Below are 12,941 nucleotides of genomic sequence, written 5' to 3'. Positions count from 1 at the left end.
CAAGGGGATTGTTAAGGATCTATATGAAGCTTATGCACCTTACACCATAACCAGCTCTCAGAGTCAAAAAAGTCAATAGAGGGAGCGAGGGAGGGAAGAAAGGGAAGGAAGGAGAAAGAAGGGAAGAATTTTATGTTATTCTTGACAGATTTCTCCACAAAGTGAAACAGACTCTGAGTGGTCAGTAAGGCATGACTATTTCCAAACTCTCTCTGCTCCTTTTGTAGGCCCAAGAATTCATATTGTCCAGAGGGACATTGGTATTTATTTTAGAAAATATGTCTGGTAAGCTGATGGATCTGTAATTATAAAGTAATGGAGAGTTTGCTTTTTTAAGTGAATATACTTTGGGTCCAAGCAAATGGAAGCATACTAACCATTCGGTATACTAGGAAACACACAGAGATTATATCAGTTCATGGGGTTTTAGAGTCGAGGCTACACAAAGAAATGAGGGGTACAGGATACAGCCTCAGCAGGGGCACAGTCAGTCTGGAAAATCCTCTTCAAAGGAGGCCAGGACCTGGTGGTTTGCAGCTTTGAGGACCATGGTTGTTTCCTTAGAAGTAGGCTTTCTTTGCTTTCTACGTGACTGCTCCTCCATTTCTTCCATCGTCTTGCATAGAAAGCTGGAGAAGAAAGCCTCTGAATGTCACTGGAATCTGAGCATCCATGATGTCATTCATCACACTCACTATGGCCTCTGGATCGGTCTTCAGTGCTGCACGTACAATTTGTCATGGGATTATTAGTCTTGAATATTTTCCTGTAATTGAGGCTTTTATGAAAAAGTTTAATTAGATGTGGTCTTGGAATTTTGTTTAAAATGTTGTATGGTCAGAATAGATGTTGAACTGAAAGTCCTTTTCTTTTTTTTTTTAATTTTTTTTTCAACGTTTATTTATTTTTGGGACAGAGAGAGACAGAGCATGAATGGGGGAGGGGCAGAGAGAGAGGGAGACACAGAATCAGAAACAGGCTCCAGGCTCTGAGCCATCAGCCCAGAGCCTGACGCGGGGCTCGAACTCACGGACCACGAGATCGTGACCTGGCTGAAGTCGGACGCTTAACCGACTGCGCCACCCAGGCGCCCTCTGAAAGTCCTTTTCAAATAAGGCATTCGAATGACAGCACGTAGGCAAAAATATTCTTATTTCCCGCCTATTAAAAAGAAAAATGGCAATGGTGGTGGCTGTCCCAAAAGCATTGTTTCAAAGGCAGTTCACTGGGAGTAGGACAAGATAGCCATGCTGTCATTAATTATAACCTGTTTATAAACTTTAAAACAATATCCATATATTTAAACCCTGCTGTGCCTTTTTGAATTATGGGTGGAACTCTTAAAAAAAAAAAAAAAAAAAGCTTCCATGATACTTTGATTAATTGATCCAGAAGTTTGTAACCAAAGGGGGAAATAATCTTTAGGTCCAGTTTATCTCAAACATGTCCAGTTATAAGAATGTGGAACTGCAGAAAAAATATTTTTGTGTTTCTGCACAGTTAGAGGCTTCTGAACATTTTTACTGGACTCTGGGACCTGAGCTTCAAAGTCAAGCCTCAAAAGCTAAATTATGACTGGATAGATAGTGAGAACTGCACAGATTTACCTCGCCCAGAGGTAAAGTTTCAAGGAGCAGGATGGGGAGAGAGGATGAGACCCAGCTTGATGGAGACATTCCCAGCGTTGTTCAGCCTGAGCTGTTGGTCTTATCTCCCCCCAAGACAATATATTACTTTCTGAAGGGTAAGGACCCAAGATCCTTCCCTAGTTGAATTTGTTTACAGTAAAGAGATAAGATTTCTCTCCCTCTGCCAGAGGGAGGTAAGAACAGCACTATGTCCCTCTCCTATATAATCATCCAGATTGGCATTGTTTAGATTCCTTACCTACAGTGTAGACCAAGTATGGGATGACAACTGGTTTTCATTGTGTCCCTCTAGAAAGAAGAAATTAGGGCATGGGGAACCAGTGCAATCATTTTCTGTAAGTAAATGGTAACTTGTTCTGCTCCAGAAGCCTCATCCTTGCATCCAGGATAATATAAATAAATGTAGATATTATTAAAAGCTTTAAATATCAGCTCAGACATGTGTTAAAATATAGATTCCAGGCAAAATCCTCCCTTCCTCTGTCCCACATTCGAATTCAGGAATTCTAGGTGCCTATGAATCTGTATTTGAGCATCTGCTCTAGATGATTCTTACCAGACTTGTTTGGGAAACACTGCACTGGTCCATGACCCAGGAATAAAAAGTGCTTCTTGCAGAATACCAGTCTGCCTCTGCTAGTATGATGTCTCAAGTTCAATTATTGTACCCCCTCTGCCCCATCTTTTAATAGTAAGTAAGTAGAATTAAGGATACAGAATTTTTTTGTAATTTAGACTTTAGGATGAAATTGAAGGTTGACCAACATCTCTCATTGGGCTTTCTGTCTTATCCTTACAGTCCCTTTTATTGTTTGTCTGTTTGTTTTTTAAGGAACTCACCATCATAATCATCAGGTATTCTGGAGTCTTTGACCAACTATTTTACTCACCCAAACTACAATCTCAATATTCTACCAAAATTTCACTGATGTCTCCATTCTCTTTAATCGTTATTTTTATAATCCTTTTATATTTGTATATTGCTTTGCCGTTAACAAGATGCTTTTACATTTATTGTCCCATTTGATTCTCAGAGTAGTCTTTGGAAATAAACAGGGACTGTTAGGAGTGTTCTACTAGTTATGTAAACTTGAAATGAGAGTTGAGAAGCCTGTGGGTCCTGAGTTGTCTGGCTGTGGTGTGGAGGCACTTTTAACTGAAAAGGAATCTCCTTGTTGGCATGACATCAACAGCTAACATATAATAAACATTGTAGCAAATACCATTGGGACATATTGAGGGTTGACCTCTTCTAAGATGCACATTAACTGCTGTCCATTCCTGCCTCAGCTCTTGGTAATTATTTTTCTCTAACCAAAAGATAAATGTAAATATGCAAGTACTTGCACTGATAAGAATATCAGTCTTCAAAGTGTGTTTCTCAAATGACTTTGAATCCTTTCAATGTTAAACAATAACCATAGACCTTCATACTTCCACAGATTCCCAAGCACTTTCACGCATACTATCTCATGTAATTCTTAACAGCTACATAGGAGATACATAAAATACCCACGTTTTACACAGGAGCAAATAGAGGCTAAGAGAAGACCAAGGCCATGTACTCGAGAGGTGGTAGACCCTGGACCTCCAAGTAGGGTATTAAGACTTGTGGCCTGGTCTCCTCCTAGAAAAAGGCACTCAGATTATGATGAAAAAGCAATAAGGGATGTGTTCTGCTTCAAGCATCATAAGTCCTGACATTTCCAAAGTATTTAAATACATCATTTTCCAAAGTCTCATACTCTTGGCAGCATGAGTTCAGAGGAGGCCAGGAAAGAATGCTGGCTAAGAGCTAATGGCACTAATGGTAAGGCACTGCTGTGTCACCCAAATAAGGGGACTGCTGCAATGGTTAACCTCATAGCAGTTCTAGAAAGATGGTGCCCCGCCCTGACTTTAATTCACCCACATCCATTTATCAGGCAAATTTCCTAAGAATTCACTATGGCAAAGCACTATGAAAATGTTGACCGCAGGGCACGCGGGTGGCTTTGTTGGTTAAGCATCTGTCTCTTGGTTTCGGTTCAGGTCATGATCTCACAGTTTGTGAGTTTGAGCCCCACATGGGACTCTGTGCAACTTAAAAAAAAAAAAAGGTGGTGGGGGTGGGGAAATGTTGACCATTGTTGTAGAATCCATTTCAGTTCAAACAAGGTAGCTACTAAGCTTAATGCCCTAGTAAAAAATGCAAATTTTTTCCTCTGTTGTGTAGAACAATATCTCAAACTCTTACTTTGAACTTGATTCAGAGTCCCTTCAGAATTCAGTTAAACAAGTGTCACATCTGCCCTTTCTTTGTCTAACGTGCCCATTTGTCTCATAATACAGGATCTTCAGAGGCAGGCTGGAACACTGGAAACCGAAGCCATCCCCCACAGCGCAGGTCACCACCCGCTCACCATGCATGCCTTTCTCGTGGTTTAACGAAAGCCGAAAAGGATCCTATTCTTTCAGAAACCTGCCTTCACCTACAAGTCCCCTTCAGTCTTCTCCTGAAACTCTAATTTCAGATAAAAAGGGGTCCAAGGTAGACAACACATGGATTTAAAAAGCAAACAAGAAAACCCCAAATCCTTCCTCCTCTTCAGTCTTTGGAAAGCATTCTCAACTTGTGTGTTTACTCTGGACCTGAGAAACCAATGTGATAACACTGCAATAAACCATGCATGGTATTTCCTGTGTGGGGAGAAAGAAAGCCTCCGTTAACCATCACCTTCTTTAATTCTGTTCCATTCTAGATTGTACGTTAATCCTTGATTTGCCTGTCTTTTCACATATTGCTGTTTAATCTCAGTTTGACAGTTAAGCCATGCTGGGAAAGATGCATTTGAGTCATGGACCAGTATGATAGATCTGTTTACGAAGTATGCCACTTTAAATTACATTACAAGACTATTTTTACCGCGTTCTTCGAGATTTACTGGAAAACAAATAAATTTGGGACTGAATACGTGTTCAATATATCTAAATGAAACTCTTTAAAACAAACCAATGCTGCCATAGCCCCCTTGCTTATATCTTCTTTTAAATCAAACTTCCATGTTGAAAAACTTATAATCTCATAACCAAAGTTCTTAACTTTAGCAGAATTAGAAAATACAAGGCATGGATGTTGTTTGTTTTCAAATGCACAATGGTTATTTCCAGCATGACGCTGCAAACCTTACCTAACATTTTATTGAAGCACATACGGTGGCTAACTTTCACATGTTGTTTGGTCTCCTTTTATCTGTGTTTGCTTTTCTTTCTCAAACAGAAATGTGTGATTAATGTTACTTGAATTTAACTATTTTCTTGAGGTCAACAGCTCACAGGGTTTTGACAGGGTTTGGGGCTGTGTCTCTGTTGACAATATCAAATAGTAATGTGTTGTGTTAAATGCTCTCCTGCTTAAGTGTTCTACTAGCCTAGCTCTCCACGTTCTTGGATTTCGTTTCCATGTCTGAAGTTTTAGCAGACCTTGGGGTTTGTTTGGAACTGATTTCTCCAGCCTCTGGCATGGTATTCATTTTTGACAACCGACTGAACCCAGTGGCAAGGGAACCTAATGGAAACCTAACAGTCCAATCCCTATGGAAGTGGAATATGAAACAAGATGGTGTTGGCCAAGGGCTTCGAGTTCCTAGGAAGCCAGTCATTCTAGAATTAGTAGCAAGAAAGTCTGGGCAGCACTAGATCACTCTGATCTTGTAACATTTTTAGTACTGGATCTGAGAAATCTAAATGTAGTTGGAATAACTCTACTATTATCTTGCCACGGAGAGACTCCAGATTTGGTGTAAGACATTTTCACGAATGCAGCTATGTGGTCATTGTGAACGTATTTGACTTTAATATCCACTGAACGTTTTAATGAAGATCTGAGGAACTTTTGTTCACACCCCTCCCCCCACCCCTTGGCCAGGAACCCCCCCCCTCCCCCCAGGTGATTATTTGGAAAGTGTACCTGTTCTGTAGCCTCTTTGGTGCTCTGTCTATGCTGTGTGAGAGTTGTGTTTGAGCATGTAACTACTCGTGTATTTACACTGAGACTGTGACCTCCCCCAGAACTCATCGTCTTGAAGGTTATATCCAGGGGAGGATCTGCCATTTCTCACAGTATTTATCACGGCCAACAGCAAGCGATCCTTCCCAGGGGGTGCTCAAGCTACCTTTCTAATATGGATGGCCATCTGTTCCTAATAACTCAGGCTCTCCACACCATCTTGTATTTTTACTTGCACTGTTACTCATCACAATTAGGGTCAAAGAAGATAGGCTTATTAATATTACTCCTCTGAGCAGTTGCAGAGGATAATGAATGCCGTATCCTTGAAGAGAGATTAAAGAATCATTTCTCCAAAACACCTATCCTCCTATCTGATGGAGAAAGCACCCAGAATTCCCTATCAATTGCAAAAGGCACAGTGCTCTCAACCACTGCCACTTGAAGGTCATCACCAAACCAAATATGATTTTCTCCTAAGATTACTTAAAGAGAGGCTTTTAGAACTTGCAAATACACCTACCTCTGGTTCCCTCGCTGTGCTCATTTAACACTGAGCTTCATCTACTTTTACAGAATTTTACCTTCAATGATGACTTCAGTCCCAGCAGCACCAGTTCGGCAGACCTGAGCGGCCTAGGAGCAGAACCCAAAACTACAGGGCTCTCCCAGTCCTTAGTGCTGTCATCAGATGAGGTATGCTCATGGCGCTCAGATCCTCCACTGTTCCCATCACCTACCACCAGGAAGACGTTCTTAAGTAGATTTTGTTATAAATCATTGGGATCATGGTTTCATGCTTGATAGGAAATCATGATTTCTCTCCCTCTCTATCTCAACGTGAAGACAAAGGACTGTTTCCAAGCCCTTTAAGCCCTCCAGGGACCTCCTCCGCCTTTCTCTGATGTAATTGAGATGATGCTAACCAGAGGGGTGGGGATGGGAGCCTGGGCACTAGAGAGCACACATAGGGAACAGCTCAGGAATCAGGGGAGTTGACAGACTATCCATCCCCTTTCTCACTCGCCTCCCCCCCATCATCACCTCTGCCCCAGGACTCTGATATTCCCTCTGAGTAGGGCATGGCCCCTCATTGAGAACCTCTGCAATGGAGACAGAGAGAGGTATACAGTTCCCAAAAGGAAGGAAAACTGGGTGAGAATCACTTATTTAGAAGCCAGGGTCAAATTAACATTGCCAAGAATTCCCAGAAGATAAATGTGTACAGAGAAGCAGGATATTACATTAGTGATTGACTTAGTGCCCCAAGAGGTAAGGAGAGGAACAAATACCAGTATTTAGGGCAGGGGGTGGGAGGGAGAGAAGCACTGTAAATAAAGACATTGTTGCTGCGAGTATTTGTTCTAAGTTATTTCTTTCTAACATGATTTTTGTTTTATGAAACTTTTTTCTCTTAAATGTTTCTGCCCATACTCTTCAGGCTTGGCGTGATTTTAATTTTAAAACTTTGTACTGTGTATGTTGTGTTTCCTATTTCTATAACACTTTTCTTTTTGATTCCTTTGTTGCTCCCTCACTCAGAGCCTGGATATGATAGATGACGAGGTGAGCTATCAGTGGGCTGCGTGTGGTGGCTTATGTGGTATTGTTCGAACCTTCTCTTCTCTCTCTGCAAAATGATTTAAAACTCAAACGATGCAAGAATACTGGTGTCTGTGGTGGAGGATTTCCTTGTCCTAAATAGTTTCACTCTCTGCCCTTGTCTCTATCTAAGTTTAAAAGATATTTCTGAGTCAAGAGGATCACCACATTCTACCTCCAGAGTCCCTCGACTGATCCCCCATCGCCATTACCCTGACACGGTCCATTGTGTTCCACCTCCTTTGCCTTCATCTTGGCTTACCCCATCCCCTTGTCAGTGTTCCCCAAGGTGACCCTTGTCTTTCCTCCCAGACCTGTCTTCATCTTCATCGCCTCTCAGCTTAGAGGTGCTAGGGACCAAGCTGCCCTCTGCACTATTAAAAGCAATGTTCTGCGCTGGGCAGAGCCTAAGATTTGGAATAAACCGCTACCTGTTGAGCTCTACCCGTTGCTAGCTGCGTGGTCTCGGACAGATCTGTACACTTGCCGAGCCTCACTTCCCTCATTTATTAAAAGTCATTATGGACATTACCTGCCCTGCCTTCCTCACAGGTTCGCTTGCTGCTCACGTGAAATCATGGCTGTGAAATTTCCCCTAACAACGCTTGAGGACGTAATGCCGTCCCCTTCTAAGGGAAAGATACCTCAATATTTTTAAATGTATTTTTATATATCTCCAACGTCTTATCCGAGGCTACATGCAGAGTGATGCATTGCCTATAGAGATGAATGAAATACTCGTTTTCTGCATCTCACAATCTTTCCAAAGTGTTCTAGCGTAAGACTTGCAACATTGGAGTGTATTTTTCAATATAAAACATCCGACATTAATAATGCCGCTTTATCTGGGGGAATTTTTAAATTTCCAAATACCTAAACAATGTAGGTGATAATTACGTGTGTGTGTGTGTGTGTGTGTGTCACACACACAACTAGAACCATAGCTTAATCATTTTACGGTTTAAAAATAAATGTGGCTCTAGTAGGCAAGAGATTCCTTTTGATAGCGTAATAAGCCGTGCCGAGCCCTAGCATCTTGGTCCTTTAACAACGCTGCGTAACATTCCTACCTCAGATCCTTGATGATGGACAGTCTCCCAAACACAGTCAGTGTCAGAATCGGGCCGTTCATGAATGGAGCGTGCAGCAGGTTTCTCACTGGCTAATGAGCCTAAATCTGGAGCAGTATGTATCTGAATTCAGTGCCCAAAACATCACTGGAGAGCAACTCCTGCAGTTGGATGGAAATAAACTTAAGGTAAAGAATTATATGTCTGTGTTAGGTTACCAGGTATGATTTGTATTGCACATAGCACCTAAAATGTTTTCATTAGATAAGAACATCTGCATATCTGAGAGGTAATTCTCATCAACGGTCAGCAGAAAGGACGTTGCATTATTTCTGAGTAGTAAATGAAGTTTTGGAAAGTCGTCAAGGATTCTAAGCCAAACAGTAGGCTGCCAAGTAGGAGAGCTAGGGACTCACTCCATTGCTTCCCCTAGCAACACATGGTCCATGTACGAACTCTACTGACTTCCTGTGTAGTATGAGTTGTAATAATGGCCAATGTGGACTCTCTTTCATCACATTAGAGTTAAAACCTAAATCCATGAATCTTTCCGTCTTTATTCATTTCTTCTCCGCCCCCACTCTTCCCTGCACACCTCTCCAAAACGGGGATGATATTCTCCACAGAACTTTCTTCCCCAAGTACGCGCAGGCCGTGTCTCCCCCCGCTCCATCCCACTCTCATTTCACCTGTCCAGTTCATCCCTTTTAGAGACTGAGGGGGTACCTACCCCTGTGGAAAAGGGCAAAAAGAACTTACACTTGGCTCCCCACCCCCAACCTCAGCCCCCTGCTGGGCTGAAGGGCAGATGAGTATCTCTTGACAGTCTTGAAAAGGTTAGAGATCAATCAATAGTCTGTGAATATGAAGGCCCCATTGAAGGCTGTCCCTGTTGGGGAGATGGATGCATCCTGCTGTTGATTCTGAAGGTCATGAAACATTTAAAGTACGCAACCAACTCCCCTTATTCTGAATTCCAAGCTCATCGAGCAGCCTCCTCATTAACAGGATTCCTTTATAGGTCTGCCTACAGGGAGAAAATGGCTAGTCATGCTGACATGAGCATTCCAGCCTCAAAGACATTTTTGGTCCTCATTGTAAATGATTACATTGGCAGAAAGGAAGCATTTCATTCTCCCTGCCCTTCTTGGAGGCTTCTATGGCAGCAGGTGCCCACTCCTATCTTTTAAAAATATTGATGAGTTTAGCAATATGTTTGCTTGTAAATGTCTACAGCCCAAAGGTTGGGGAAGCAGAACTGTGCCCCCTTTTAAAAATTCATTCACCCATTAATTACCAGTTTGGAAAGCACTTACTTAATGGGGTTTAGGGCCTACTGGGCTAGGAACTTCAAAGAACAAATAAAGCTCAGCCCCCAAGTATGGAGATTTTTGGCAAATGTCATCAGCTTTTCCTAGTTTCTTACCTCTTTGATTATGTTTAAATTAGTTCTTGAGTTTGAACATATTGTGATATCAACCTCTTCCTGAGCAGAGAGGTCACTGGTTTTTAAATTAAATTTGTTTATGTATTTCCTTCCTAGGCTCTGGGAATGATGTCATCCCAGGACCGAGCAGTGGTAAAAAAAAAACTGAAGGAAATGAAGGTATCTCTAGAGAAGGCTCGGAAGGCCCAAGAGAAAATGGAAAAACAAAGAGAAAAGCTGAGGAGGAAGGAACAAGAACAAATGCAGAGGAAGTCTAAAAAGAACGAAAAGATGACAGCTGCCACAGAGGGCGCTGGTGAGCAGTAACACACACCCTCTCTCAGACAAGTCTCCCCTCTTCCTGCCCCACTCTCCTCCGGAGGATTAAGGAACTGATGGCAGGGGTGATGTGCGCTAGGCAGATGGGGGAACCACGTGTTGCATAACTGCATTTTCTGCAATAATCGAATACTATTTTAATTTTTGCCTACTGAAATAATCCCAAGCCTCCTTTGGTTTCTTGCCAAACCAAGGATCTCATTTGTGAAAGATGCAAAATAGCTGTGTTTCTCTCTCTCTTACTATGCTCTTGTGTTGTGTTGGGTGGGTTGCGTTGCTTGGAAAATGGATGTCACCCTGCCCAACAAAAGTGTGAAACACCCCAGGTATTGTTAATGGAGGGCCGTGACTTTTCAGTCTGGGAATCCTGAAACTGGTCAATAGCACATATCTGCATGGCCGAGAGCACCACTCTGCCATGAGATCTGGGCTCCAGAATCTACCCCAGCATGTGGGAAAGTGTCCCCCTCATTTTTGTGTCTGGACAGTGAGACAACCCCACTGTAGAAACATGGGTGCTCTGTAACATGATTACGTACTGTGGCCAAAGGCAAGCAAACTCTTCTGTTTGCGGGGCACCAGAAAGAGAGAAAAGAATTATAGTTATTTGTTAACCCCAGAAGGAAGCAAAAAGCCTTAAGAATGTGGATGTGGGTATTACCTTGGGGTTCTGAGAGTAACATTTATCCTCCAGATTTAGCCGAACAAAGAAAAAAATCAGACATTAGCACAGCCATGGGATATTGGGATCCATTGTTTACTTTGCTACTGCTGCATGTTCAGTACTTCAGCAACACTGACACACATAACGTAGTTCCTTTTCCCCCCAACAAATTGAACAGGAAATTGATTTTTAAGGAAACCAACGTTTTCAGGTTTCCTCTCCTGGGGAACATTCTGGCTAGTCTTCGGCCTGACTGTGACACAATCAGGAACTTGTCACATATTTTCTACTTAAGATTTCCCAAGTGGGCTCAGTTAGTGTTTTAACAAATGTACTTTTAAGAAAAATAGAAATACCAGTTAGAGAAAATTTAGATTTGAGTAACGTTCAACCAGAGAAGCTATTTTATTGAACACACGGAATGTTCCCGTAAAGGAGAGCTGACAGTTACATTTTAGAGATGTTTCGAATGTTTTTTCTGAGCCATTCTCTTTCACTCTTTAGAGATTTCCACTTTACGGTTCAAGTTTGTTTAAGAGAGTACACAGGATACAGTCTACCAGTGGAGACAGTTAATACTTATTTTAAACCCAGTATTAAGGATTTCAGTATTTCATCAAATTAATTCAAGTGTAGGAGATTAGGGCAGAAGGAGGCAAAAATAAATTTATCTGGAGAGATTTCAAATGATTGGTTGTTGTTTGTTGTTTTGCTTTTTATGCTTGTGTTTCTGGTTGTCTTTCCTACGTTGGCTGTAAAAACAAGGTCATCCACTTTCCAAGGGACGAGTTTCAAAATAAGAGTTGAGGCCAGATAAATTCTTGGACTTGTATTTTACTTCCTTTACTACATGGTGGGGGTAATGGTGGGGGCGGGGGCGGGGGGAATGGGACCTCTGTCCATATCTTTCACTAGAAATGTTGTATACACAGAGCTTGAGGGAAGGCTTTTGAAGGTTACAGGTCATAGATAATGTAAAAGGGCTCTTGCCCATATAGCACCATCTTGTATTTTGAATATTGTGATTTTTTTTTTTTTTGCTTGCTTGAATATCTGAAATCTGGAATTGGCTGAACTAGAAATTTATAATGCTGTTCTTTCCCTAAGGCCTGTTTCCTTTTCAGTGACAGAGTATTGTCTGTTATACTTCAGTCCTTTTGTTGCTGGTACAGATCATTCAATACTCAGAAACATTGACACAAGTTAATATTGTGTTTTACAATTATCAGAGTCACTATGTATGTTTTTCTGACTATCTTCATTTGGAGTATGATAATGAAACTGCCATACTGGATACTCTATTAATATTTGAGATGTGTGGTGCTTTGCTATTTATTAATATCATGAGAAACAAGGAACCACCACTATTCATGAACTACAAAATTCAGCAGATCTTGTCTAATACTAAAAGACTACATTAGTCAAAATCTGGGAATACTAGTGCTTGCTATTGTAAATTTTGGCCATTTTTGCTTATCCTTGGGGGAAAAAAGGTGATCTGGATCACACTGGAAGTTTTTCTCTGTATTCGTTTTAAGAGTGGAAATAGAGGAGGATTATTTTAAGTTATGTTTATACTTCGGTGTTATTTGAAAATGGATGTACATGCTGGAAATGTCTGTAAGTCTCAGTCTCTGCACATAATTTATTGCATTTTCTTAAATGTCTTAAAAGTATTGTTCGTGAACTTTATTTGTACACTTCCAATGTTTAGGTCAGTGATCAACTGAAAATATTATAAATCAAATTCTTATTCCTCAAATCACTTAGTTTGTATTGTAACTATTTTGGTTTGTTAAGTTAAGTTATGGTAATTTTAGGTCTTAGCGAGTTACTTTAATATTATTACTACTTAAAACTGCTGAAATCATAAAAGGCACTCGATTTGACTGTCCGACAAAGGACAGAGTGTAAACTGATTGATCAAAGAGTGTGAAAACAAAGTGCAGGACCTCAGATCTTATGAACATTTGGTTTTCGTATTATCTCTTCTCTTGACTCTAGTGCATGATGCCTGACCGGGGTTCCAGTGTCTTCGACAATTCCTACTTTAATGCTAGTGCTCTTCAGCGTCCATACAGTTTAACACAGAATTGTTGCTTCATGATCCTTAAAGACGTTGCAGTTTTTTATTTATCAGCAAATGAACAAAAAGGGAGTATCTGGTTACTATGAATTATATTTCCTAAATGACAGCTCAGTA

General features: G+C 41.1%; 1 protein-coding gene across 17 annotated transcripts in view; it reads left to right on the top strand.

Moving 5' to 3' along the window:
- PPP1R9A (protein phosphatase 1 regulatory subunit 9A) overlaps positions 1 to 11,428 on the top strand; it is a 323,453-nt gene extending 312,025 nt beyond the window's left edge. For 8 of the 17 annotated variants that reach the window (XM_040472620.1, XM_040472630.1, XM_040472625.1 and 5 more), the window contains 5 exons: positions 3,981 to 4,179; positions 6,214 to 6,333; positions 7,180 to 7,203; positions 8,315 to 8,497; positions 9,853 to 11,428. In XM_040472620.1, the coding sequence (XP_040328554.1) occupies positions 3,981 to 4,179; positions 6,214 to 6,333; positions 7,180 to 7,203; positions 8,315 to 8,497; positions 9,853 to 10,062 (736 nt within the window). In that variant the 3' untranslated portion in view covers positions 10,063 to 11,428. Of the gene's footprint in view, positions 1 to 3,980; positions 4,180 to 6,213; positions 6,334 to 7,179; positions 7,204 to 8,314; positions 8,498 to 9,852 lie in introns of those variants that run through there. The other 9 variants (XM_040472636.1, XM_040472635.1, XM_040472627.1 and 6 more) reach the window with 5 other exon arrangements.
- Positions 11,429 to 12,941: the final 1,513 nt, after the last annotated feature.

Source organism: Herpailurus yagouaroundi, unplaced genomic scaffold (assembly GCF_014898765.1).
Source record: "Herpailurus yagouaroundi ecotype Mexico unplaced genomic scaffold, PumYag 100, whole genome shotgun sequence".
Classification (NCBI taxonomy): domain Eukaryota; kingdom Metazoa; phylum Chordata; class Mammalia; order Carnivora; family Felidae; genus Herpailurus; species Herpailurus yagouaroundi.
This window is presented reverse-complemented; position numbering and strand designations above follow the sequence as displayed.